We start from the raw sequence: 23593 nt of genomic DNA on the forward strand, positions 1-23593 counted from the left end.
TTGACTATATATGCATTTATATATGAATGTGGGAATATATATAAATATGTGAATATATTTTTAGAATATTTTAATGGAATTTACAACTCAATTCATTTGCTAAAAATGGATATTCCTCTCATTTGCAAACTATTGATGACATATTAACAATGCATTGATTATAATTAACAACGAATAACTTTTAGTCATTTTTAACACTCGTAAATTGCAATTTGGTGGAATTTATAATTGGCTAACAGCGGCTGCTATAAAATATTTAAACTCAATTAACGTGCAATGCATTTAATTGCGCGTGTGTGTGTTTTTGAGTGATTGTGTGCATGAATCACGCCTAGCCAAATAAATTATAATAGCACACACACACATTTGCATAATAACTAATAATTATAAATAATATTTCATGTGCATTTTGCTAGTGTTGCAACAACAACAACAACAATTGACTAACAACAACATTTACAGCATGCACAGCTAACAAATAATCCAGTTCAGTGGCAATTTGTGTAGTACGCCCATGACTCCTCCTCCACCTCTGCCTTTTCCCAGCCAACCGAAAATTCTGTTCAACAAGCTTTTTATTCTTTTTTGTCCTTTTGCAATTAAAGCGAAATATTATTCGGATTCTCTATTGTCCAATCTATGTTAATGCAAATGTCAATTTTTATGTTCATTAGATGGGCACAGAATAAGAAAGGGAGAAATGTATTATACATTAAAAAAATAATAGAATGGTTACCAAATAAAAATAAAAATAAATATTATAATAATGATTAAATAAAACAAAAACGGGTTTTAAATAAAAAAAAAATGAATATAAAAGTATTTATTTTAAATATATAAATTCTAATTCTTAAAAATTTTAATAAAAAAAAAATTAAAATGTTAATATATAACATTAAAAAATATAAAATATAAAAAAAAAATGAAATATATATATATATATATATATATATATATATATATATATATATAAATATAAATAGAAAATATAAAAGAATAGAATAAATACAAAAAAAGAACATACATATATAAAATACTAGCTGGCCCGGCAAACGTTGCATTGCCCTCTATATTATTTCTAGGTAAAAAATTGTTGAAAGCTATGTTGTTCAGGTTGGGATACAATCTAATTAATTTATTAATCGGATTTTCATTCAAGCACCTTGTGGTAAACGATATTCTTCGTTTTTTGGTCAGGTGCAAGAACGAATAATGCGGATGGTTTGCCAACACGTGAGCATGCCACGTAGAATTGACCATGAGAAAAACACGCATTTTCTAGATTGAGGCCACAAATAGTCAATGGCAATGTCACTTTACCACTAAGGCAGCACAAACCGGGCGTTTCACCAGCAAACTTCAATGCGCCACAATGCTGGCAAACAACGTCCATTGGACCAATGCAAACTAAACGATTCAAGCTGTAATCAATGGTGCAATCATATCGAAACGCTGCTCGATTCAAATCAATCCTTGAACCATTTCTTATTGCCATTTCACGGGCTGCCTCTCTTTGAGAAGCACGAATTAAGGCCCTTCTTTGCTGGGTACTAACGCGGAGCCTTTCTCGGGTGATTTCTCGCTCTTCGTCAGATAATTGACTCGCGCTATTCCGTTGCCTAATTGCATTATGGGTCCGCCGGGAAAGATTAGATCTTCTAGGACGCGGCATTTTTATTAATAGTAATACTGCCCTCGCACAAAACCATATAAAACAATCGAGAAATATAAATATAAATAATTTACTCAAATTTATGTTTGAGACAAACAAATACCTGAACTTTCGAGATATTTAGCTTTTGTAAAAGTCCAAAAATATAAAAAGCCAAAAATACACTTTTTAATAATTAACTTTTTTTTTTTAATTTCGAATTTCGAATTTTGAATTTTTTATTTATTTTTGATTAGTCAGGTTTTAATCTGTTGATTTTTTTTGTTTAATTTTTGCAGATTTTTGATTTAAAATATTTATAAAGTTTTATTTATAAAGTTTAAAAGTCCAAAAATATAAAAAGCCAAAAATACACTTTTTAATAATTAACTTTTTTTTTTTAATTTCGAATTTAAAATTTTTTTCTTTATTTTTTTAACAGTCAGGTTTTAATCTTTTGATTTTTTTTTTGAATTTTTTTCAGATTTTTTATTTAAAATATTTTTCTTTTTGATTTGGAAAAATTTTTTTTTTTGGTGATTTTTTTTTTTTTTTTGTTGAATAGTCAGGTCTGCTCGAAGCTGTGCCGTAGACTGACTGACTACATTTGTTTATTTACTTCTATACAGGACTGAAACTGTCACTGTTGTCAAGGCTACTGAGTATAAATGGAAATTTGAATCTTTAGGGAAAAAACCGCGTTTTTCAAGTATTCGTCAAATTTTTTCAGTATTTTAAAGATCTACTGACCTACTCGTGGCGGAGACAAATACAACAAATCAAAAACCATGAAAATTGGTCCAGCAGATCTCGAGTTATAAGTGCTTGGACACTTTTACACAACTCTCTTTTATATATATAGATAAAAAAAAATATTTAAAAAAAATATTAAAAAAGTTAAAAATGTTAAATAAATAATAAATGCTGTAAAAATAGAAACATTTTTGTAAGACTATTTTTTATTTTCTATCGGCGCCCGCCCAATAGTCCACCCAATCATATCGAGGTTTGTAAGAACTGTCTTTGTTGTAGGGTCTTTCATCCATTTGTTTTGTATAACGAAAAATATAGCCTAGCTGATGCAATGGATATTTGGGTATCATATATTCCATGCGTTGATTGCGCAACAATGCGCACTCAAGATACGGCTTCCACGTAGCTAGATCAGTGCTATGACATTCCTCTGATTTGCCCACGGTATACAGATAAAATCTCAGATCGTACCAGATGGGACGATCGTTCGTTAAGGTATCTTTTGTTTCATACGTTACATTGACATACATGTTACGGCCCAGCCAATCCATAACTTTGGGTACATTGTACACTGTCGATTTCGATGCACATACTGCTGCAAATGTTCCGCTTCAATTACAATAGATTATAAAATTATATATTTATACTATATAGAAAAGCGGGTAATCTGCAATTTGAATACACACACGGGATAATATCGTCGAGCGGCGCGAGGCTCAAATTTAAAATTATCATTGATGCGACTACGTGGTCTGAGCGGTATATTTGATTTCATTTCATCTGTTTTCAAATTATTTGGAGTTTTAGAGAATTGATCCTTGGATAGCCAAGGATACGCCGGAGTCGGACGAAAAGTTGTGCCTGCATCGATTCGTTCGCTTTGGGCTCGTGATCTCCATTCAGACTTTTGCCAAATATTCATCTGATTTGTTGTTGTCAAGAAATCTTTCTCCATTTGCAGAAAATTTGATTTTTCCAATACACCTGTCTGCTGTTCCCATGATAACTGAAAGGACTTGCATTCTGTTGATTATATAAGTTTTGATAATTCATAATGCTAATTGAACTTACGCTAATTATGCAAACAATAATGGCTAGTAAATCTAGTTTTACCATCAATAGATAATTATATAACTACAAAATACGTATAAATATGTGTGTAAAGTTTGAAGTTTAAATAAAAGCTAATGGGAGAAATCAAATTTCAAAATAATTGTATGATTTTATTTTAATTATTTGTTCTTGGACCAATTTTTTCCAATTCAAGCCATATTGGCTTACACAATTTTATTTTTTTTCTACAGTTTTGGAGCTAGAAACGACTAATTTACTGTTAATATTCTCTATTGATTGACACCAAAATAATATATGTATATGCAAATTAGGAGCATGGAAGCGCTTGGGACTAAATTTATTTAACATATACATATATTGCACATGTCAATGAACTATTGTCTTAAAAATGCAAATAAAATTAAAAATTTAATACATAAAAAATAAAATATATAAAACATAAAATACGTAAATACTCAGCAGATATATATTCCATAAAGGAAAGGAGAGGAAGGTCCCTTGAATGCTAAGGTCCGCTAACGTTGCACACTCTAGCTCTTCACTTGAAGTTTCCCAGTTGAGTCTGAATTCTTAACTTAGGGTGTGCGACCTGTTTTTTATTTGCTTAGTATTTTTTTTTTTGCACCGGCGGGAAGGAAATATTTTTGCCTGCTGCTACACTTTGCGTACTCAAGTAGTTTTTAATTTGAATACTTTGCACACTCTTGAACCTTGTCGGTCGGACAAGGTGAAGTTCTCTGGGCCCTTTTTTACAGAACCCTTTTTTTTTTTTTTCTTTGAGTGATTTGCATATTTGTGTGTGCGTTAAATATATTAAGAAATACCACAATTATTATTTTTAACTTTAACTTTCTTCTTTCTACTTGCAGGCTACGCAAAAGATATTTACAGAGCTGAAAGAGGTAAGCAAAATAAATATCTTCGCTTTAAAATTATTTTAATGGAGAAACGGAAAGTAAGGAAGACTTTTGATTCAATTGGCTTAATTTGTGACTATCCCAAAAACTTTTCAAGACTTTAATATTGATTTTTCGTTAAAAAAATCTTAAATAACTCTTCCATAACTCAGCCTATGCCCTTTCTAAAATTGTCTTTAAATTTGCAAATACATTTGTTTCATGTCAAATTTCATGATAATATAAATACATAAACAATTTTATAAATTGCCTCGGTCTCTTATTTAAATTAATATAATTCACAAAAGGCAACAAAAAGTCTAGTCTACAAAAAAAATGATAAAACATAAAACAGATACACATTTCCTAATGTCTGCCAAAAATTGCACAACAACAACTTTTGTGTATGTTGCGTTTGGGTCATAAACTAGCTAAAAAACGAATAAAAATCCGAAAGACCGCCAAATGTTAGCCGGGAAAAAACTCCAAGTGCAGCTTTTTACTGCGCTCTTGGACCATTCACACGCCGGCACTTCTCTAACCAAAACTACGAGTGCTCCCCATTGTGCAATTTATTACGCGTATGTGCCGACCAAAATTCGAAAAAAAAAATTCTGCACAGTGTAACAGCTGAGATATAAAAATGAAAACTAGTGCAAAATAGAATTATTTTTATATCAGAAGTGTATTATTTTTGTAACTTTTTAAATTTATTTAAAAAAAAAAAAATTATTTTTTATACTTTTACTATTATATATATTTTTTTTACCTATTTATTTATATATATATTTATTTTAATATATATTTGTTTTTATAGATTTGTTCTTAAAAAATTAAAAAAAAAAAAAAATACATTTTGTAAATATATTTGTTGTTATTCTTTATTGTTATTCTTTATACATTTTTTATAATTCGTTTTTTTTTTTTTTTTTTCATTATTATATATGTTTTTATTATATATTTTTAATAATAAAAATATTTACCAAAAATATTTAGCTTTGTTTTGGTTCCACTGTGCGTGTGTTAGGGCCAACTTTGCAATCGCCTGAGTCGGTTTTAAGTCCCGCTAGTCCATGCAGGTTGCGCTGTCGACTTCTTGTCTGTCTGCTGTCTGGCTGACTGCAATGGAATGGCTTAAAGGAGTTGCTGGCGCGCATGCAAATGCTGGGCGTGGCATACACATACACTTACACTAATCTACACAAGTGTGGGTTTTTGGCTTGTGTTTGTTTTTAATACACTTTTTTTATGTCATGCCATTTTATGATTTGGTGTCGCGTCGCCAGTTCTCTAGACTTCGAGTAGCTGCTTGATATTGGCGAAATCAATGGAGCTGTTAGCTGAAACACAAACTGACTGCCGGGCAAAGTCTCTACTCTCTGTCTGCCTAACCGCTGCTGGCTTGGCTGCACATTGTCATTATTTATTGAAAATATAGTTTGATGAGTTTTTACTTGGCTCAGCGCGCCAAAAAGTGAACTGGCTTAACACGAGCCATGCCCACAGCCCACAGCCCTCAACTCTTAGCTTCAGCTTCAGTAACCATGCCAGGAGCAGCTGCTGTTTGTTTGTCATTTGTTGTTCCTGTCCCGTTGCGGTCAATGTAATGGTTTTTGTGGGCTGCTACTGCTGAAAATTGGTTAAATCGGTAAACTTTTTTGGGCCACCCACTTGTTTTACTCAGCAAAAATATGTGGGCATTGGCCCAACGGGTTCAACGAAATTGCCAGCATTTGTCTAGGTTGATTTTGTTAGTTTTTTAGGTTAGGTTTGTTTCTTATTGATTTTTTTTAAATATTTCATGCCAAAATTTATAATTTTTTTTTAAAACTTAATTTTCGCGTAAAATAAGTGAAACTATAATTCAAACATAAATAAAAATTATATATGTATACAAAAAAATATTAAAGTAATTACAATCAAAATCATTATGTAATAAAAAAAAAAAAAAAAAAAAAAAAAAAAAAAAAAATAATACAAAAAAAAAATAAAATAAAATAAAATAAAAAATAAAATAAGTAAATACGAAAAAATAAAAAATAAAAAAATAGTATATGTGAATAAATAAATATCAAAATATTAATTTTTATAGAACGGCATCACAAAAGTGGGTAGACTTGTACGGTAAACTGAATAATATTATCATACATTTAAAATGTAGCTACTGTAGTACAATAAATGAATTTGTGTAATATCTTTTAATCAGAAAAAAAAAGAATTTTTTTTTGTTTGCTTCATTCAAATATTGTAAGATCATTATTGCATAAGCACTTTCGCCCTTTCCAATTGAGTAGTTGTAGCACATGATATTCAGAGAGCAGCGAACCGCAAATATTTCTGAACCGTTCCGTGATTTCGCCGTGTTATGCCTCTAAAAAAATAGGAGGAAATATAGCTCGACGACTGCGATATATGTTGCAGAGCCGAGGCTGAAAGAGGTTTTGCCCTTTGGCAGTATCACAACAAGTTGGCCAACTGCAGCATAACCATGTCTCGCTGTGTTTATGTCTTGCTGCTGTCTTTTTGCATGGGGCGAAAAGTATCTCGACAAACGTAAAAAATGTTTCCACTGATTGCGTGGGCGTAGACGGGCAATGCTATTAACTGGTCGCGGCGGTATCATAGAGCCCGCCCCCTACAGGCCCACCACCAACTTTGAGTACCAATAGTCTGCACTTTACTCTTTTCATTCACATTTTTTCATGTTCATTTTCTCTCTGTTTTATGGTACATATATCAGTGCTTGTACTGCTTCAGGGCATACAAATTCACTTCATTCTCTTCATTTTTTTTTTTTTATTTATTATTTTCTTTTTTTTTACCGTCTCTCGCCTATAATCGCATCAGCCGTAGATTTGTAATATGAAGCGGAAGAAATGGTTACGGCCGTGTCACAGCCCACAGATAAATGAAAGTCATTGGGATGCAATTGCCAAAGCAATTTATTGGTATGAAGCGGTATTATAGCAACCCTAACCCGGAGCACAGACTGTTGAGCTTTTCATTCTGAAAGAGGATATACATACTCAATATTGAGTGTCCTAGACAGTATAAAAGTCGTTTTTAAAGAATTTATTCAATATACCTGAAGTTGAAACAATAAAAGTCAATTTTATGACTACTGACTGCTTCATAAATATTCAACTTTATATAGATGAGGGAGTTGGTAATAGAGAAAAAAAAGAAAGAAAGAGAGGGAAAGAGAGAAGGAGAGAGTGAAAGTAAATAAGAATGAAAACTTGTTAAATAGGGACAGAAAGATTGAGAGTTGAATGGCAACATGAGAGACAACAAAATAATGAGAGAGAGGATAAGAAATAATGAAAATTAGAAAAACGGATAGTAGAAAAAAGAGAGTTAGATGCCTACGATTCGCGAGAGAGAGAGAGAGAGTGACATGAACATAGGCTGAAAAAAAGAAAGAGAGAGACACAGACAGAAAAAAAGAAAGAGAGAGTGAGAGACATGACTATGCAAAGAGGAAAGGAAGGATAGAGAGAGACAGGTAAAGACAGTGCAATAACTATAAAGTAAAAGAGAAATAACTACATATAGATAGAGGGATGACTACAGATCGAAAGAGAGATGACTACAGAGAGGAAGAGAGAGACAATGAGCGTAATAGAAGCTGAATTAGAGGGCGGGCTGAAAATGTTGACTTAAGTAAATAGCCACCGGGTAAAATAGGGAAGAAACGGAGACAGAGAATATCGGAGAAGATTATGATTAAATTGTATAATAGAACAGCAAGGAAAATGGAACAATCACCAGGATGTTAAATAGTTGCCTAAGAGAGAACAAGATGAACAGATGTCCGATGATCCCAAGTATTTGTATACATATATTTAAATGTGAAATGTGACAAAGTGAGTGTGCAAGAAAAGTAAAAGAGCTAGGGAACTGAAATCAGAGAAGGGCTGTTCGGTTATTATGTCAAACAGTTCATAGATTGTGTTCATATGATTTTTAGGCACTCAGATTATATGTTAGATGTTATCAAATATGGGGTTAAGCTTGAACAACATTTTCTATGCAAATTGTTAAAATCTAATGTCACGCTGGAGTTTGAAGTTTGCAGACTGTGCAAATGTAAGAACATCATCATTGCATCAATGTTTGTCATCATGAAGCAGCAGAAATGGCAACGCAACAGCCAGGGAAAAACTTTGCGCAGCTCTAAACTGTTGTGTGTGTGTGTGTGTCTCTGTGGGTGGGTGTTTATAGGTTAGAGTTTGTACTTTTAACGCCCAAACAGATTTACCCGTATCAGTGGCACAGCAGACGCTGTGGCTAACATGAATCGGTCGATACGGGGCCTGGGGGGACGATGATATGAAGAGCTGCCATTTAGCCACGTTTTGTTTGTCTTTAAGCGCATCTTGTGCTTCGCTTTGTCTATATGTATGGGTATATATATATATCTATGTATATATACTGGGGCAATTTCCATGTACACTCTACGCTCATTTATGCTGTCTGATAGCCTTGGGGCATATTCATATCCGTTGTCTTTTTAGCTAACTGCAACGGCGACTTGAATTTGAAAATTATGCAGCACGCTGCTTACCGCTTGCTGCATGCTTTCTGTTTGTTGATCAACTTGATTATACTGGGGCCTGAGTCCTGCTACAGACTATGCGATGTTTATCCATGTCTGGAGATAAAGCAAAGTCTGTTGTCTAAGTGCATGTGTACATCTATATATGTATATGTAATATACATGCAATGTATATGCAATCGCGTCTAATGCTTGGCTTTATTTTGCATTTACCTTCCGTTTGACCCTTTTATCATTGATTGTCCTTTTTATGGCCTGCATCGTAGCTGAATTTCCATTGTAAGACTTTTTCTTTCTTTTCTATTCATATATTTTTTGTAACCATTTCTATTGAATTTTTATTTTGTTTTATTGTTGGCCACAGTCTTTTCTTATATTTACTAATTGTTTGGCATTCTACCCTTTTGCTTTTTTGTTTTCATTTTTCTAACGTATACTAAGCTTGTTTACAATTTGAATTTTTGTAATATATTAAATTAAATTATTGTTGTAAATAAATTCAAATCAAAATTAAATTAATACTATAAAAGTCTGCAATAACATTTTCGTTACTTATAAATTCAAGAAACTTACTTCACACATATTTCGTATTGAAATTTTAAAACATCATAAATTAACATTTTAATACTATGCTGTCATATGGAATATTATCATACATCTTTTTTATTTCCATTAAAATTAGCTTAGCCACTTTTCGCTTGCCAAACTCTGGCCAGATTCATCATAAAGTTTTCTTTTCAAATTATGCATTATCATCCGGGGCTAATGACATGCAACGTAGTGCAATGAACATTGAATGCTTCAGCGGACCGAAGCAACGCAAGCACGAGAAGCAAACATAAAACAAAATGAAATTTCATTAAAAGATAGAAAAGAAATTTAGCAAAAATGTTCAAATTTCAATTTATGCTTATCCTTATTCGCAAACATATTACTGTAAACTAAAAAAAGAAAAATACAATAAAAAAAATTTTACTTTTAAATAAATGGTAAAATAAAAGTAAAAAACAAATATAAAAAAATAAAAAAAAAATATAAAAATATATAAAAAATGAAATAAATAAATAAATAAAAAAAAAAAACAGAAATGAAATAAATAAATAAATAAAAAAATAATAATAAAAAAATAAAATTAAAAAAAAATACACAAATAAGTAAAGTTAAAAATTTAAATAAAATAAAAAAAAAAGAAATTAAAAGAAATAAAATAAGATTTTATAAAATGGTGAAATAATAACAACAACAAAATAAATAAATAAATAAAATATAAAAACAAAATGGTTAAATAATATAAAAAATATACAAAAAATTTCTTTAAATATACATTTAAAAAAGTAAAATACCTTTTTTAAATCAATTTGGCTTTCAATTTAGTTATATTGAATATTTGTTGATTTTATAATATAATTTTTATATACATTTAATTTATCTAAATAAAAAAAAATAATAGAATTATATAAAATAAAAGAATTAATTTACAATAGAATAAATATTACTCGCTATTGATCAAATAAATTTGTATTTGTCACTGATTGTCACTTGATTTATTAAGTAAAGAGTCTTAGTAATTATTTAAGAAGTAAATTCATTTTACATTTTGCAACTGTTGCACTGTTAAACAATTTTACTACTTATCTAGGGTCCAAAAAATTACAATTGATTCGAGCTTTTCTACGTTTTAGTCTGCCTATATTAATTTTTAAAAAATTTTGTATGTTATATATTATTTTTAACCTATGTATCGGTGAGCTGTTTTATAATATAGTAAGTTATTTGTAATAAATTAGATTAAATGAAAAACAGGATAAATAATATATAACTAAAGAATGTATTGCAAATTGAGTCTGAAATTTGTATATACTTATATTTTTACTTAATTTTAATTCCTGTCTAGTCCATTATATATATGAGTCCATTATATTGTATATATGAGCTTTGAGCTAGCTCGAATAGTTTATTACTATTATTTTTTCATTCGGTTTTTTATACTCAAGTTTTGCGTGAGAGAGTTTCTGTTTCTGTTGTGCGTGTTATGTGTGGGCGTGGCTATTGCTCGTAATGTTGCTTATATTAGCAGCTTGTGTGATAATGTTTAGGGGCAGGCAGGGTCATGCATGCCGCTGTCCCAGCCCCCGAACCACCCTGTCCGATATGAGATCTTGTGTAATGAAAGCAACATAATTACCCAAGCTCAGCAATATCTTTGCTTGGGTTAATGTTGAATTGTGCGTGAAATGAGTTTGTGTTTAGATCTGGATGGGAGTTGTGAAAATGAACATATAAAATAACAAATATTAACATTTGATCTTTTATTAGTCTTTATTTATTTTATTTTATTTATTTATTTATTTTTTTTAATTTAATAATTCTACCTGTTGTATTGAATTTTATGACAAATTTGACATATACTGTTGTATTAAAAAACAAACAAAATTCATCCATATTTTGTATGGATGCACTAAATATATAATAAATATTTAATATCAGAAAAATACACAAATTTTTAAAATGTATTTATTGTTGAACTTCATGTTGCTGCATTATATTTTTGTATTTTAGTTTTATTTCATTTTCTTTTTAATGTTTTTTTTTTTTTTTTTATGTTTTTATTTTTTTAACAAAGTAATTAGTTGTCTACAAGCTAGTTTTCATACGTAGAACAAACGACTATTTGATTTGCCAATTTCTTTTTTATTCATTTAATTTATTTCATTTAGGTTTTATTCGGCTTTTGCTAATTTTCTGCCACTTTTTGTTAGCCAATGCAATTTGTTTTGCAAAGCCAATGAAAATTGGAAATGAAAACGTCACCCGAAAACACCCACAAAAGTCACGTTAATACTCGGCAATTTCCAATTTGTGAGTTTTGTATTCGTAAAATTCAATTTTTATATCGCTTTTCCTTTGCTCTTCCCATTTGTTCTTGTTGGTTTTTTGTTTTTCTATTTTGCCTGACAACGAGCGCAAACTGTTGTCGCGCCAAATGCAATCAAAAGCTAAAAATCTATTATTCAAGACATCCCCCTCCATTGTTTATTCCGATGTTTATACATACATATATAGATTTATTTAGATATATAACAGCATCAAACATTTACAGTTAGTCGTATTGTGTCAACATTTATGTATACAAAAATCAGCAATATAAAAATACAATTTTATTTGTTAGTATAAAAATGGGATTATATATTTTCACGATAGAAAACATTTTTGATATTTATTGAAAATATTTGATTAAAAATAAGGAACAAAATTGACTGAAAATATAAAATATATTTGTATATTTTATTATTATAGATATTTTGTTTTTATATATTTTTTTGTTGCTATATATATTTGTATTAAATTTTTTATTTTAAAAAATCTTGTTTATTTATTTTTTAAATTTAAAAAATGTTATGTTTTACTAGAAATATAACATTAATTGAATTGAGCTTATTAATTTTGGTATAAATACACATATATTCTTTTTGTATATAAATTAGTATTATATATTAATATTAACCATTATTAATATTAAGGATAATAATATGGAAGAGCGTATAAATAAAAATTTTACGCGTTGAATTTAAACGTAGAAGACCTAGCAGAAGTTTTCTTCTAGCGCAACTGCAACAAATTTCTCAACGCCTTTGTAAGTTGCAGAAGTGTTGCTGTTGCGGTAGAGTAGGGGCATGACAGCAGCGGGGCCAGGGTAGAGGCTTTCGGAGAAGGGGTCAGAATACTCAATGTGTCAGATGTAAGAGTCAAGGATTTCTTTTTAAATACACGCTCACAAATTAAAAAGAGCATATTGGCTGAAGACGTTAAACTTTGGAATAATAAGAAATTGAAAAAATTACATATATCTATTGTCATAAAATTGATAATAACATGTTATCATATTTATACATTTTACCTCTATACCTGTCTCAAGCTGTGTGACTCAATTCTGAACGAGTATGAATCAGTCAATATGACATCGTTTTGTTATATATTTATTTTCTTTTTCAATACTTTTCGCTCAGTATTCTTGTTGTAGCTTTGCTCTTTGTCATTTCTCGACGACGACGACGACGACGGGTATGAATCGTTTGCTGCCAGTTGTGACAACAACTGAAATTGGAAAAAAAACGAACGAAATGAAGTCTGAAACATGAAATAAAGATGAAGCGACTGTGTCGAACAGTTGAATCAGCCGAGTCGCCACCAGAATTGAGACATGACAATATGTTAGGGGAGCACTGCTTGGGGGGTTTCTTTTAGTTTTTCTTCATCTTCCCCTCTCTTTTTTTCATTTTTGTTTTCAGTAAGCGTATAGGAGGAATTAAAATTTGTTTGTCTGTTTGAATTGGAAGTTTTCGATATGCGGATTTTTGTTTTCTCATATGCGCAGCAGTAAAGCAATTACACTGTGCGAAAATTAAATGTATGTATTATTAGCTACGGTGAATGTCTATTAAGGAGAAATATTACTAAAGAACTATTAAAAATATTTATTATTCTTAGTATTGATTTTATTATTATAAATTTTTTTAATTCAATTTTTGATTAAAAAAAAAAAATTATTTTTGTTTTTTTCTTTTTAAATTATTTATGTTTTTTTTTTTTAATTATTATTATTATTTTTAATTTTTATTTATTTTTTTTAGTTTTGTTTGTTAATTCGTTTTAATTTACAAAATTTTTCATTATTTTATTTGTATCTATTCTGTATTCTATTTTTATAATTAAGTGGTATTTCCATTATTATTATTTTCTTTTAATATTACAAATTTTTTTTGGTGCATTTATTTATTTTATATTTTATTAACCTACTTTTTTAAATGTGTTAATTTTTAACTTTTTTTGTTGCATATTGATTTTGTTTTCCAAGAAGTTCGGTATGTATATTTTTTGGTTATTTTATAATTTTGCAAGAATCGTATTTTTTGTCCCACTAATTATTGTTCCTACTATATATTTCCTCAATTGCTTGCAGTGCAGTCAGTGCAGACGCAGTAAGTCGTTTTTATGACTTATCTCCTGCTGTGCCGTTGTCTTTAGCTTGTCTGCTGCCAGGGGCCTACTGTTGCTGTTGCAGTCGACTATTTGTCTCCTTCAAATCGTAATCATTTAAATTGATTTTTCTTGTCTATGACGTCGTTCAACCTTCCAATCAGCTCAAAGCCATTGAGCCAGGCTCTCGCTCGCTCTGTTTCTCTTTCTAGTTCTCCTTGCGTCGTCTTAATTGATGAATTTCTGCCTGTCGACTGCTGCTGCAGCTGGTTGATAGCTATCTTAGCCAATCTATCTACGCTCGCCCACACAACAGCAGCAGCAGCATCTACGTTTTATACTGGCTCTATTTCTAAAATTTCTTATCTTCTATTTTTGCTTCTTCGTTACTCATTTCTTTCTCTCTTTTTATTGTTAGCAATTGACCCAAACTTGTCCTTCAGTTTGTGGGCATTGAACTTTGACTTGGTCGTTAAATCGAGTCGACTCGAGCGGAAGATGCAAATAAATGCGTAGCTTACCTGCAGAAATTGTGCTCAATTTTGAGTTGCAGCAGATTTAAAGCAATTACCTAAATAAAAATCATTATTAGTATTGCATGTCACACAAGGCGAAGAGGCCCGATTGCCCTGGAGCCCTCTATAATTGAGATTGATGCAATTGCATATAAAATTCATATGAATTACTTGAGAGAGTCTGGCTCCCCGGCTTGTCGTATGGCACACACAACACACACACACTCACATACACAGCTGCGAGTGTGTTTGCATTTTCGGTTAACCCTAACCGGTTTGTGCCGTTGCAATTGAGCCCAAATGACTCATAAACAGACTGAGCAGGCCAGAGCTCCGAGTGAAGTAATAACAGGGTGGACCACGTCCTTTGAATATGAGGATTGTTTTTCTTGCAAATTTAGAGAACAAAATTTATAAATACGTTTGCTTTTAATTTAATATAATTGAATTATTAATATATATAAGACATTGTTAAAATAGTTTAAATTTAATCATCTTAATTTTTTTTTAATGTTTTTAATTACTATTAAATATTATAAAAAGATATATAATATAATTAATAAAATATAACATTTTAATTTTATTTTGTAAACCGCTGAAATATTACAAAGACAAAATTATAAACTTGAATTCGCTTTGATCATTAATAAGGTCCACTCTAAAAGTGAAGCTGCATTGGGCTCGGGCTACAGTTCAAACAACGTCAGCTGCATTTGATTAGAAGCAACTTCATATACATACATACATATATTTCTAGATGTATACTTATACATACGTATGTACGTGTGTAAGTATAGAAAGAGTGTGTGCGTGTGTATAGAAAAATGCGTGATATTTATGTATGACAAAACGAAATGACATTTGAAACATGTGTCAAGTTCCACTGCACTTGCCTTGCCTACGGTTCAGTCCGAACTCGAGTGTCCCATGCATATGTGTGGCATATGTCTTCTACATACAAAATTCAGAGTGTGTGTGTGTGTGTGTGTGTGTGAGCATTGTGAAATTGCGGACTGTGCTGTGTGTGCGTGTGTTTGTGTGTGCCGTCGCATGGCCAGCATTTAGCTTCCTTTTGGCAGCTGAGCGCAGCTGAGGCCACTCATGAAACGTGTTTGTTGATAAACACGACCATGAATCATTTCGCCCACTCCCCTCTTGCTAGAATCCGCTCCTCCTCAACGCTTTTGTTTCGCTTGATTTGCATATACATATGTATGTAAGTATGTATGTATGTTTGTTTGTTCGTATGTATAAATGTTTATGTTCTACACTACTCTGCTTACAGTGAGTTGTGTTTCTTCTTGTTGCTCTTTTTATGATTTGTTTGTGATTTTCACGCCTCGTTTGCGCCTGTTCGCTTTTGAGCTTTGCTTCACTGAAGCACATACGCACACATACGAGCACAAACACAAACGCCCATGCACTTGCTCGCTCTCTAATTTGTGCCCGTGCCATACGCTCTTAGCTCTCGCTCACGCTCTGACTTAAGCTGTTACTCACACTCTTATGCTATTACTCCCACTCCCACTCGCTTCTTACTCACGCGCTTACTCTCTCTCTCGTTCGGGTGCTTTCTCCCTCATTTCTTGTTTTATTTTTTTGGCATGCTTTGGCTTGTTGCTTGGCCACTCGATTTGCCTACACGTTCTATCACAAACAATTGTTGTTGGCACCGCTCTTGTTGTTGTTCTTGCTGCTGTTGGTCTCGGACCAGGCCCAGCGGCATGTTTTGCTGATAAACACGCATGAAATTCATAAATTCATGGCGCTTGGAATTAGCTTGCATGTTGCGTCTTCCTCTCCCCTTCAACTTCTTGTTCTCTCAGCTGTTGAAATTTATCACTATTTTGGGGGCACATTTGTTAAAATGAATCGGAAATGTTGCGGAATACTATATTAAAATAGTTCTAAGAGAAAGCAATTTTGTTGTACACCGAAATTTTCAATCTTATCATTGAGCATTTTGTGTGCCATAAAATCAAACTTGACTTGAGGATTTTCTAGAAGACAACACGTTACAATTTTCGGCTTTACATTTTTTAATGGCATTTTATCAAATGCAATTAATCGTAATTGCGCGTTTTGCAAACACCCACACACACAGATGCATCCATATGCTAAGTGTAAGCAGAAGTTATAGGCACATACATACACACCCACAAACACACATGGACATATTCGCTCACTCCCGTTTGCTCCCGAATATATTTCCTCCATCTCTTTTGCTCTCTTCTCTTCACATAGCAGCGCACTTAAAGCGACCCCAGCGGAAAAAGAATAAGTTGCCGCTCGTCTGGCACATTAACATTTTACAATTTCACGTACAAAGCAACGTGACAAATGTCTACAAAAAAAAGTTACAAAATTACACTTAAATGGGAAAAGCAAAAAACGAAAAAAAGAGCAAAAAAGAAGTGAAGTTGCAGCGAATATAAAATACTCTATATAAAATACTCCATGTATATATTTATTTTTTGAAAAATAAATGTAAATAGTAAAACAATCAATTTCGATAAACATAATATAATATAAAATAATACATAACTAAAACTACTCTACTAATAAATAAAAACTGTTTCGCTTTAGTAACATATTTCCCAGCGTAATATAGTGCCCATAGTTAGGGCATTATAATCAGAAATGTTAAACGCCTACAGAAAACAACACTCAACTCAACTCAAGAGAAGAATAGAAGAAAGAGAGAATGTGCAAGGGGAATTGGAACGGCAACGGACTTGCTCGCACATCAAATAATATATGGAAAGTAAAAATTGTTGCATCCCTGCCCACTCACTCCTCTCTTGCACTCGCTCTCCTTTGCTGTGTGTGTGCGTGTGAGTGTGTTTGTGCTTTATGAGGTCAATTACCTGTCATTTGCATGAGTGACAGTCGCACAGGGCGGTGGTTGTGGCTGCAGATAGAGGTAGAGGCACACGAGTAGATGGGTGGGTGGGTGGTCTTGTTTGATAGGGTGTCAGTTACCAGTTACCTAGTCTTTGCTGCTCTTCTTCTTCCACTCTTTTTTCAGTGTTTTCTTTCACACGCCCCCTCCCTGCTCAGTTGCATAAATCGCAGCCGGCACTGAACCTTAAACGAAGGTCATCAACGTCAACTTCATTTGGATTGCTTTTTTTGCATTACCTTTTGATCTTGTCGTTGTTGTTTTTGTATTCTTTTTTTTTTTTTTACTTTTTACATTTTGCCTGACAAGCTTTCTGTGCTGGCCAGGCAATGAACTCGATTAATTACGGCCTTTGACATGTGCTTTTAATTTGCTTCTTCTTCGTTTTTTTAAGTGTTTAATCAGTTCAAATGTCAAACTGCGAACTGATACGAATTTTCGATTTGCTTAAATCAAATTTAGTCTAGAATTGTAATCAGAGCCTAGATAATCTTCTAAATGAGTGAAAGTCATCTGTTAAGTCATAAGTTGTTGTATATTATTTACTTAGCTAATTAACTGCAAAATGTGTCATCAGAAAACTTTTTTCTAATCTCACAGAGATAAAAATGCATGTTCTATTATTACAATGCACAACTAAGCCGTGCAAAAGGCCTTGTACTTATTTATATCTTGGTAATTAAGTTGTTTGTAAATATGTATTTGCTATGGAAAGTGTTCCATATATTCTAAAAAAAAAAAAAAAATTGTTTTACTAATATTTAAATATTATTAAAAAAAAAAAAGTATTTTTTGTAAAATTCAAAAATTCAATTCTATTGAATTCAATATATGCTTTAGTTCTAAATTATTACATTTAGCTTAAAGCAAGTTTATTTTTCTTTATACAGCGTTTAGACCTAATTTATGTGCAGCTGAGGCATCATATTTACATAAAATTTAATTTGAACATTGTTTGATATATATTTAAAAATTGAATTCTAAAATTGTATTACAAATATTTGCACTTGGTTCTGTAATTAGATTCTGATTTCATAGCAGCGACCGGCGGGCTATGGTTTTATTGATATCAGCACACATGCATACATACACACACTCTCAGACATACCCGCATATGTACATGCACATCCAAGAGCCTAAGAAGCGCATACATACATATATACACATACACACATACACGATTTCGTGCACGTCTCTCGGAGCTCATAAAATTGATAAGAAATCCCCATGTACCAACCAGTTGCTAATGAAATTTCTATAATAAGTTATAAAAAAAATACAAGAATAATAAAAAACATCTATATTGCATACATGTGCATATTTATATCAGCTATGATAGAATTTCAGATGCCCTATATTAAAATTATATTCGTATAAAAAAATCACAAGAAATTTTGTCTCGTCAGGCTTATTATATTAAAAATTTTGTTTCAGATACCAAAATTGATAAATCAATAGCAAATAGTGCTCTAATATTGTTTTAAAAATCTATAATATATGTAAATAAACAAATAAATATAATAAATATATTTTTATTATCATTGTATATATACATAGATAAAGAAATATATCAATAGTTTCTTAACTTAATTTCTTGTTCTTAACAGAACAATATATATATTTTGAAAACTATTTTTTCATTAATGTAGATAGAAATATATTGAAAAGCAAATAATTCAAAAAATTATGAATAAATGTCAAGAGTAGAAAAAGTCATAAGCCTCAAATACCCACAAGTCCGTGGAATTTAATCTATTTTTTATGCTTTCGCCTCAATCGTATCAACCTGCCACACACAGGGAATAATACAAAATGAAAACGAACAAAAACTCCTAAATGTCGGATGGAAAAAAAAACTAGATGTTATATAGAAATACAAGAGCAACAACGGCCAAGGCAAAAGCAATGAAATCAAATAGAAATGGCAGCAGAAGAGAAAAAGAAAAATAAAAGAGAATAAAGATGAATGAAACAAAATAAAATCAAATAAAAGCAGAGCGAGGCAAAGCGCAGCAGACAGAGCGAAGAATGCAAAATGAACTTGTGAGAAAGGCGACGTGGCAATGGAACAAAAGTGCGAGCGAGATGCAAGACGAGACGAGACGAGACTCTATGCAACTCGACTGGACTCGACGCGACTCCACTCGCCTCGTCTGGACTCGACCAATTTTGGACGCTGCACGTAGCTGAATTACTCCCTCACTCCCAAAGCTTCACATATTCAACTGCGATCCCATGCCTCCCAGCTGCCCACTTCGGCGCTCGTAATGCTCCCACTCAGCCCACTAATGGAAGTCAAGCGGCTGTGGGGGATTCCATGCTGGACGCTCTGGCACATTAACATGTTGAGCAGGTTGTTGCAGTATATGTACATATATATGTATTATATATATATCAATATGCGTGAGTGTGTGTATATGTACGTGCACACCGGAAGTTAAGTACAGCAGCTGTCCAGTGCACAGTGGTTCGAGATTGATGTGCAAGCAAACTTTCGGTAGCATTATTAATCAGCTGAAAATGCCATGAGTTATTAAGCATTACACACACTCACAGACATATATATTAATACACGAAAATCATAAGAAATTGATTAGATGTCCGATGATACATTTTCTACAACATCATTATATATTGTGAATATTTAAAAGTTTCAATGCAACAAAATATATTTGTTCTAAATTGCCCTAATGTGCTCTAAAAAATGAATGGAATTAATATTAGCTTAGATTGTGTTGATTATATTTCATAAACAAAGTAATTATTAAGTCTAGCCATTAAATTTACTTTTTTTTCGTCAAATTTTTTTTTAAACTAATATTAAATAACTAAAATATATAATAATGTTTATTTTATAATATGACATTCAAAAAAAAAAAAAAAAAAAAAAAAAAAAAAAAAAAAACAGCATTCCAAGAAATTTGCATTTTAAAATAATTAATTATAAAATATTCACATTGATTTTCATTTCTAAAAAATTTGTCCAATGTAATGTAAAAATTTGGCTCCACTGTGCGCACGCAGCTCAGCTACAAGCTGAGCGTTGGGGCCGTTGTACGTTCTTTGAATGTCCTGTGCTTCGCTAATGCACACGCACAATGCACAATTCACAATGGACGTGCACAATTCACAATGCACAATGCACAATGCGGAATGCAGTTGCAATCGCCATGGCCATGGCCAATGCTATTTCAGTTGCAGTTGCATTTACTGCAGTTGCAGTAGCCGCTGCCGATGCTGTTGCCGTTCCCATTGAAGTAAATGAAATGCAGCAGAGAGCGTCGCCATTTTGTTGGGCCGTGGCACAGCTTGTGCCGTAGTCCGGTTATGGCCACGTAGCGCAATCAGCAGCTGCAGCTCCCAACGGCAGGCAACACCAGCGTTAACTAGCACACACACATTGACACACACACACACATGCACATGCATACATATATATCGCTGGAGTTTTGAGTTTAGTTGAGTTGGTTCAGGTTAGCGGGGACAGCACGTCCTTGTGCCCAGTCCTGTTCTGCTTTGGCTCCTGCTGACTGCTGTTAGCTGCTGCCAGCTAACTGACATTTGCGGTCGCGCATGGCTTTAATTACCAGGTTGATGCAACATTTGGTTAAATGGCCGCTGCTGCCCAAGACACGCATATGATTGCACCTGTATAGCTACGTGCGCGTGACTAGGCGCCAGCCGCCAGGTGGGCGGGCTGGGAGAGCTGTGTGGGACGGATGGGCGGGGCACTAGGCTGTGCGACAGCTGCCCAATGCCCAATGGCCTGCAAATGGCATTTGTAAAAACATCGCTACAGTCAAAATTCCTGCATGTGATGACAATTTGCTAACTTTTAAACAAATCGATTTTTGAAACAGAAATTTAAGCGATATGTTAAAGTTTTTACTTAGAGTGTAATTTATTTAATTATTAAATTATGCATATACGCAAAAATAAATTTGTGTCAAGTATAAATATAAATTTATGTTATGCATAAATATAAATTGTTAATTTTAAAAATTTGTTTAAAGAAAAAAGTTTTTGTAATAATTTAATTTTTATTTTATATCTATATCTATATATGTATATTTAAATTTTTAATTTATTAACACTTTAGCTATTTACTAATATTTATAAATAAAATAAAATAATTTTGTTTTTTTTATTTTTTATATTTAAAAATATAATATTTAAATACTGATTATATTAAAGATATATAAGCTACGTATTATTTCAAATTAAATTCCTTATATATATTTCAGGAATTTAATTCATTAAATATGATTTAGTGAAAATACAAATTAAAACGATTTTTGTAGAATTTATTTCATTGCAAAATGTCTGTTATTATTCACCTTTTCATTTAATTTAATTTAATTCATTTTTGTTGCCTTGTTTTCAATTTTTATACCAAAAAGTATTTTAATAAAAGATAAAAATGTATACAATAACTGGTTTATTATTAATTATGTTCAATTTCAATTTAATTCATATTCATTCAGCACGTTTGTCACTTCTCCCTGATTTTATTATTATAATACGAAAATATCGTTAAATAAGAAATATATCTATATATCTCAATTGCTCATTATTATGCATGTTAAATTTGTGGAAGTTTCGTTGCTTGCTCTGTGCTTAATTTGTTATGGCACCCACATAATTTCTCATTTGTTATGCTAATCCATGGTCCAGAATCACAATTTAAGCCACTAACACAGCCAGACTTGACTGACACCAAATAGTTAGTTGGCCAAGGGCTATTAAACCGCATTGCTAGCACCGCTAATACCAATTACTCCAATTATTTTAAACTTATTACAAGCAGATTTAGTGCAGATTACAAGCAGTGAGAGAGATGGTGAAGGGTGTGCAGAGAAAGGAGGGGTAGAGGGGCTGGTTTGGTAAGGGTGTTTGCTTGACGACTTGAGGGGCGCTAATTTATGCAACTGCAACAACAAAGCCACACTATATTATCCAAGCTGTGTGGGCTAATTTGTTTATAATTTTCATAATTCAACGTGTGCGAGGGGCGTAACTTCCTTTCCTTCCTGTGTGCGCCGTGGCTCTGCTCAGTGTGTGTGTGTGTGTGTGTGTTTTAGCCACTGGCAACAGCTCGCACAACCACGCGCTCGCGTGTGTGAGTGCGTTGAAAACTTGGCTCGGGCATGGTCCAACACTTGGCAACGTGACACAAATAGATTCAGCTAGCCTTGGCAACACACGAGCTTAACATAAAGTCGCCCATGAATATTGAATTCAAGGGAAGTGAAGAAGAATCGAAATACGTTTTTGCCTTATGCTAAATACTTTAGCTATTTAATATTGAATATGTTGGATACAAATTTTTTATTTTTAATTTTTGAATATCTATGTGTTCAGTAATACGATTAATAATAAGTAAGAGGGTGCTAAACTAGACCAGAGGTTATACTGAATTGGTTGTTGTTGGATCTACTTTAAAAATTAAAGCATACTCTTGCAAAGTTTATATATTAAGAAAACTAGAAGCACTTACCAGAATTTTACTTACCAGAATTTTCAGTATATTTATGCCCATCCTTTTCACACTCTAAAGTCTTAATTTGGCCTAATCAATTTGTAGAACATTTTTAAATCATATCTAAAGTTCTAATGCTCCACCACATTATACAAATGGCATCATCATTACAATTTCTAGTCATCTTTTGCCTATTATAGCCATAGTCATTTTTTTGTGAAACCTATAGGATGCAAACAGCTTTCAATTATTTATAGTACGTTAATTGCCACTTCCTAGGCCTCTGGTTGCTGTGCCTGTCTCTGGCTGTGCAGACAATGGGACCAGACAACATAAAACCTTAATCAAATATACTTAACTGCCTATTCTAATGTTTGTTTTCTGCTACATTTTCTCTTTACAGGTGAGTTGTCATCATTTTGCCAACCCCCAACCACACAGACGACTATGGATAAAAATGAACTTGTATTTTATATAGATGTATATATATATATATATATGTATAAAAAAAGAGAACAAAATGGGAGTAAAAGATACGAGAATTATGAGCCTGAATGTTTGGTAGACTTGACGTTAAAATTTTGCTATTATTATCAAGGACAACACAGGCGACTGTCAGTTGACTGCCTGGACTGGGCTGGGCTGGGCTGGGCTGGGCTGGTCGGGGCTGGTCGGGGCTGTTATGAGCTGTTCTGGTCTCGTCTGGCCTGGTCTGGTCTGGTTGGGCCGTGCGTCTGCTCTCGCTGTCTTCCCGTTTTGGCTACATAAATAATCATGCAATTGTGGGC

At 32.4% G+C, this 23593-nt stretch overlaps 2 protein-coding genes across 7 annotated transcripts in view; one reads left to right on the plus strand and one right to left on the minus strand.

Annotated features, from left to right (window-relative positions):
• Nucleotides 1-23593, plus strand: part of kuz (zinc-dependent metalloprotease kuz) — a 187551-nt gene that overhangs the window by 28583 nt on the left and 135375 nt on the right. For all 5 annotated transcript variants that reach the window (XR_016268915.1, XR_016268913.1, XR_016268914.1 and 2 more), the window contains one exon: nt 4348-4380. Coding sequence is in view for 2 of the 5 variants with exons in the window: in XM_089463488.1 (XP_089319614.1) it covers nt 4348-4380 (33 nt within the window). In the remaining 3 variants the exon portion in view is untranslated. The remainder of the gene's footprint in view (nt 1-4347; nt 4381-23593) is intronic.
• LOC149269975 (uncharacterized) lies at nt 1727-3769 on the minus strand. Of its 2 annotated transcripts, XM_089463505.1 has the most exons (3): nt 3476-3633; nt 3091-3410; nt 1727-3013 (listed from the first exon to the last, which is right to left on the minus strand). In XM_089463505.1, the coding sequence occupies exons 1-3, from the start codon at nt 3518-3520 to the stop codon at nt 2611-2613; spliced, it is 768 nt and encodes a 255-aa protein (XP_089319631.1). In that variant the 5' UTR covers nt 3521-3633; the 3' UTR covers nt 1727-2610. The 2 variants fall into 2 exon arrangements, 1 of the variants encoding a protein (XP_089319631.1); XR_016268920.1 differs by lacking the exon at nt 1727-3013 and having other exon boundaries at nt 3269-3419; nt 3476-3769.

The sequence above is a fragment of the Drosophila arizonae genome, chromosome 3 (genome assembly GCF_054131065.1).
Source record: "Drosophila arizonae isolate 15081-1271.41 chromosome 3, UAZ_ARI_1.0, whole genome shotgun sequence".
Lineage (NCBI taxonomy): Eukaryota > Metazoa > Arthropoda > Insecta > Diptera > Drosophilidae > Drosophila > Drosophila arizonae.

Bases quoted from the DNA above. Each gene is read 5' to 3' on its own strand.
- LOC149269975 (XM_089463505.1), bottom strand. From the start codon at position 3,520: ATGGTAAAACTAGATTTACTAGCCATTATTGTTTGCATAATTAGC. The intron at 3,411-3,475 runs GTAAGTTCAATT...AAGTCCTTTCAG, and splicing joins TTATTGTTTGCATAATTAGC to TTATCATGGGAACAGCAGAC. The intron at 3,014-3,090 runs GTGTGTATTCAA...TTGTAATTGAAG, and splicing joins GCTCGACGATATTATCCCGT to CGGAACATTTGCAGCAGTAT.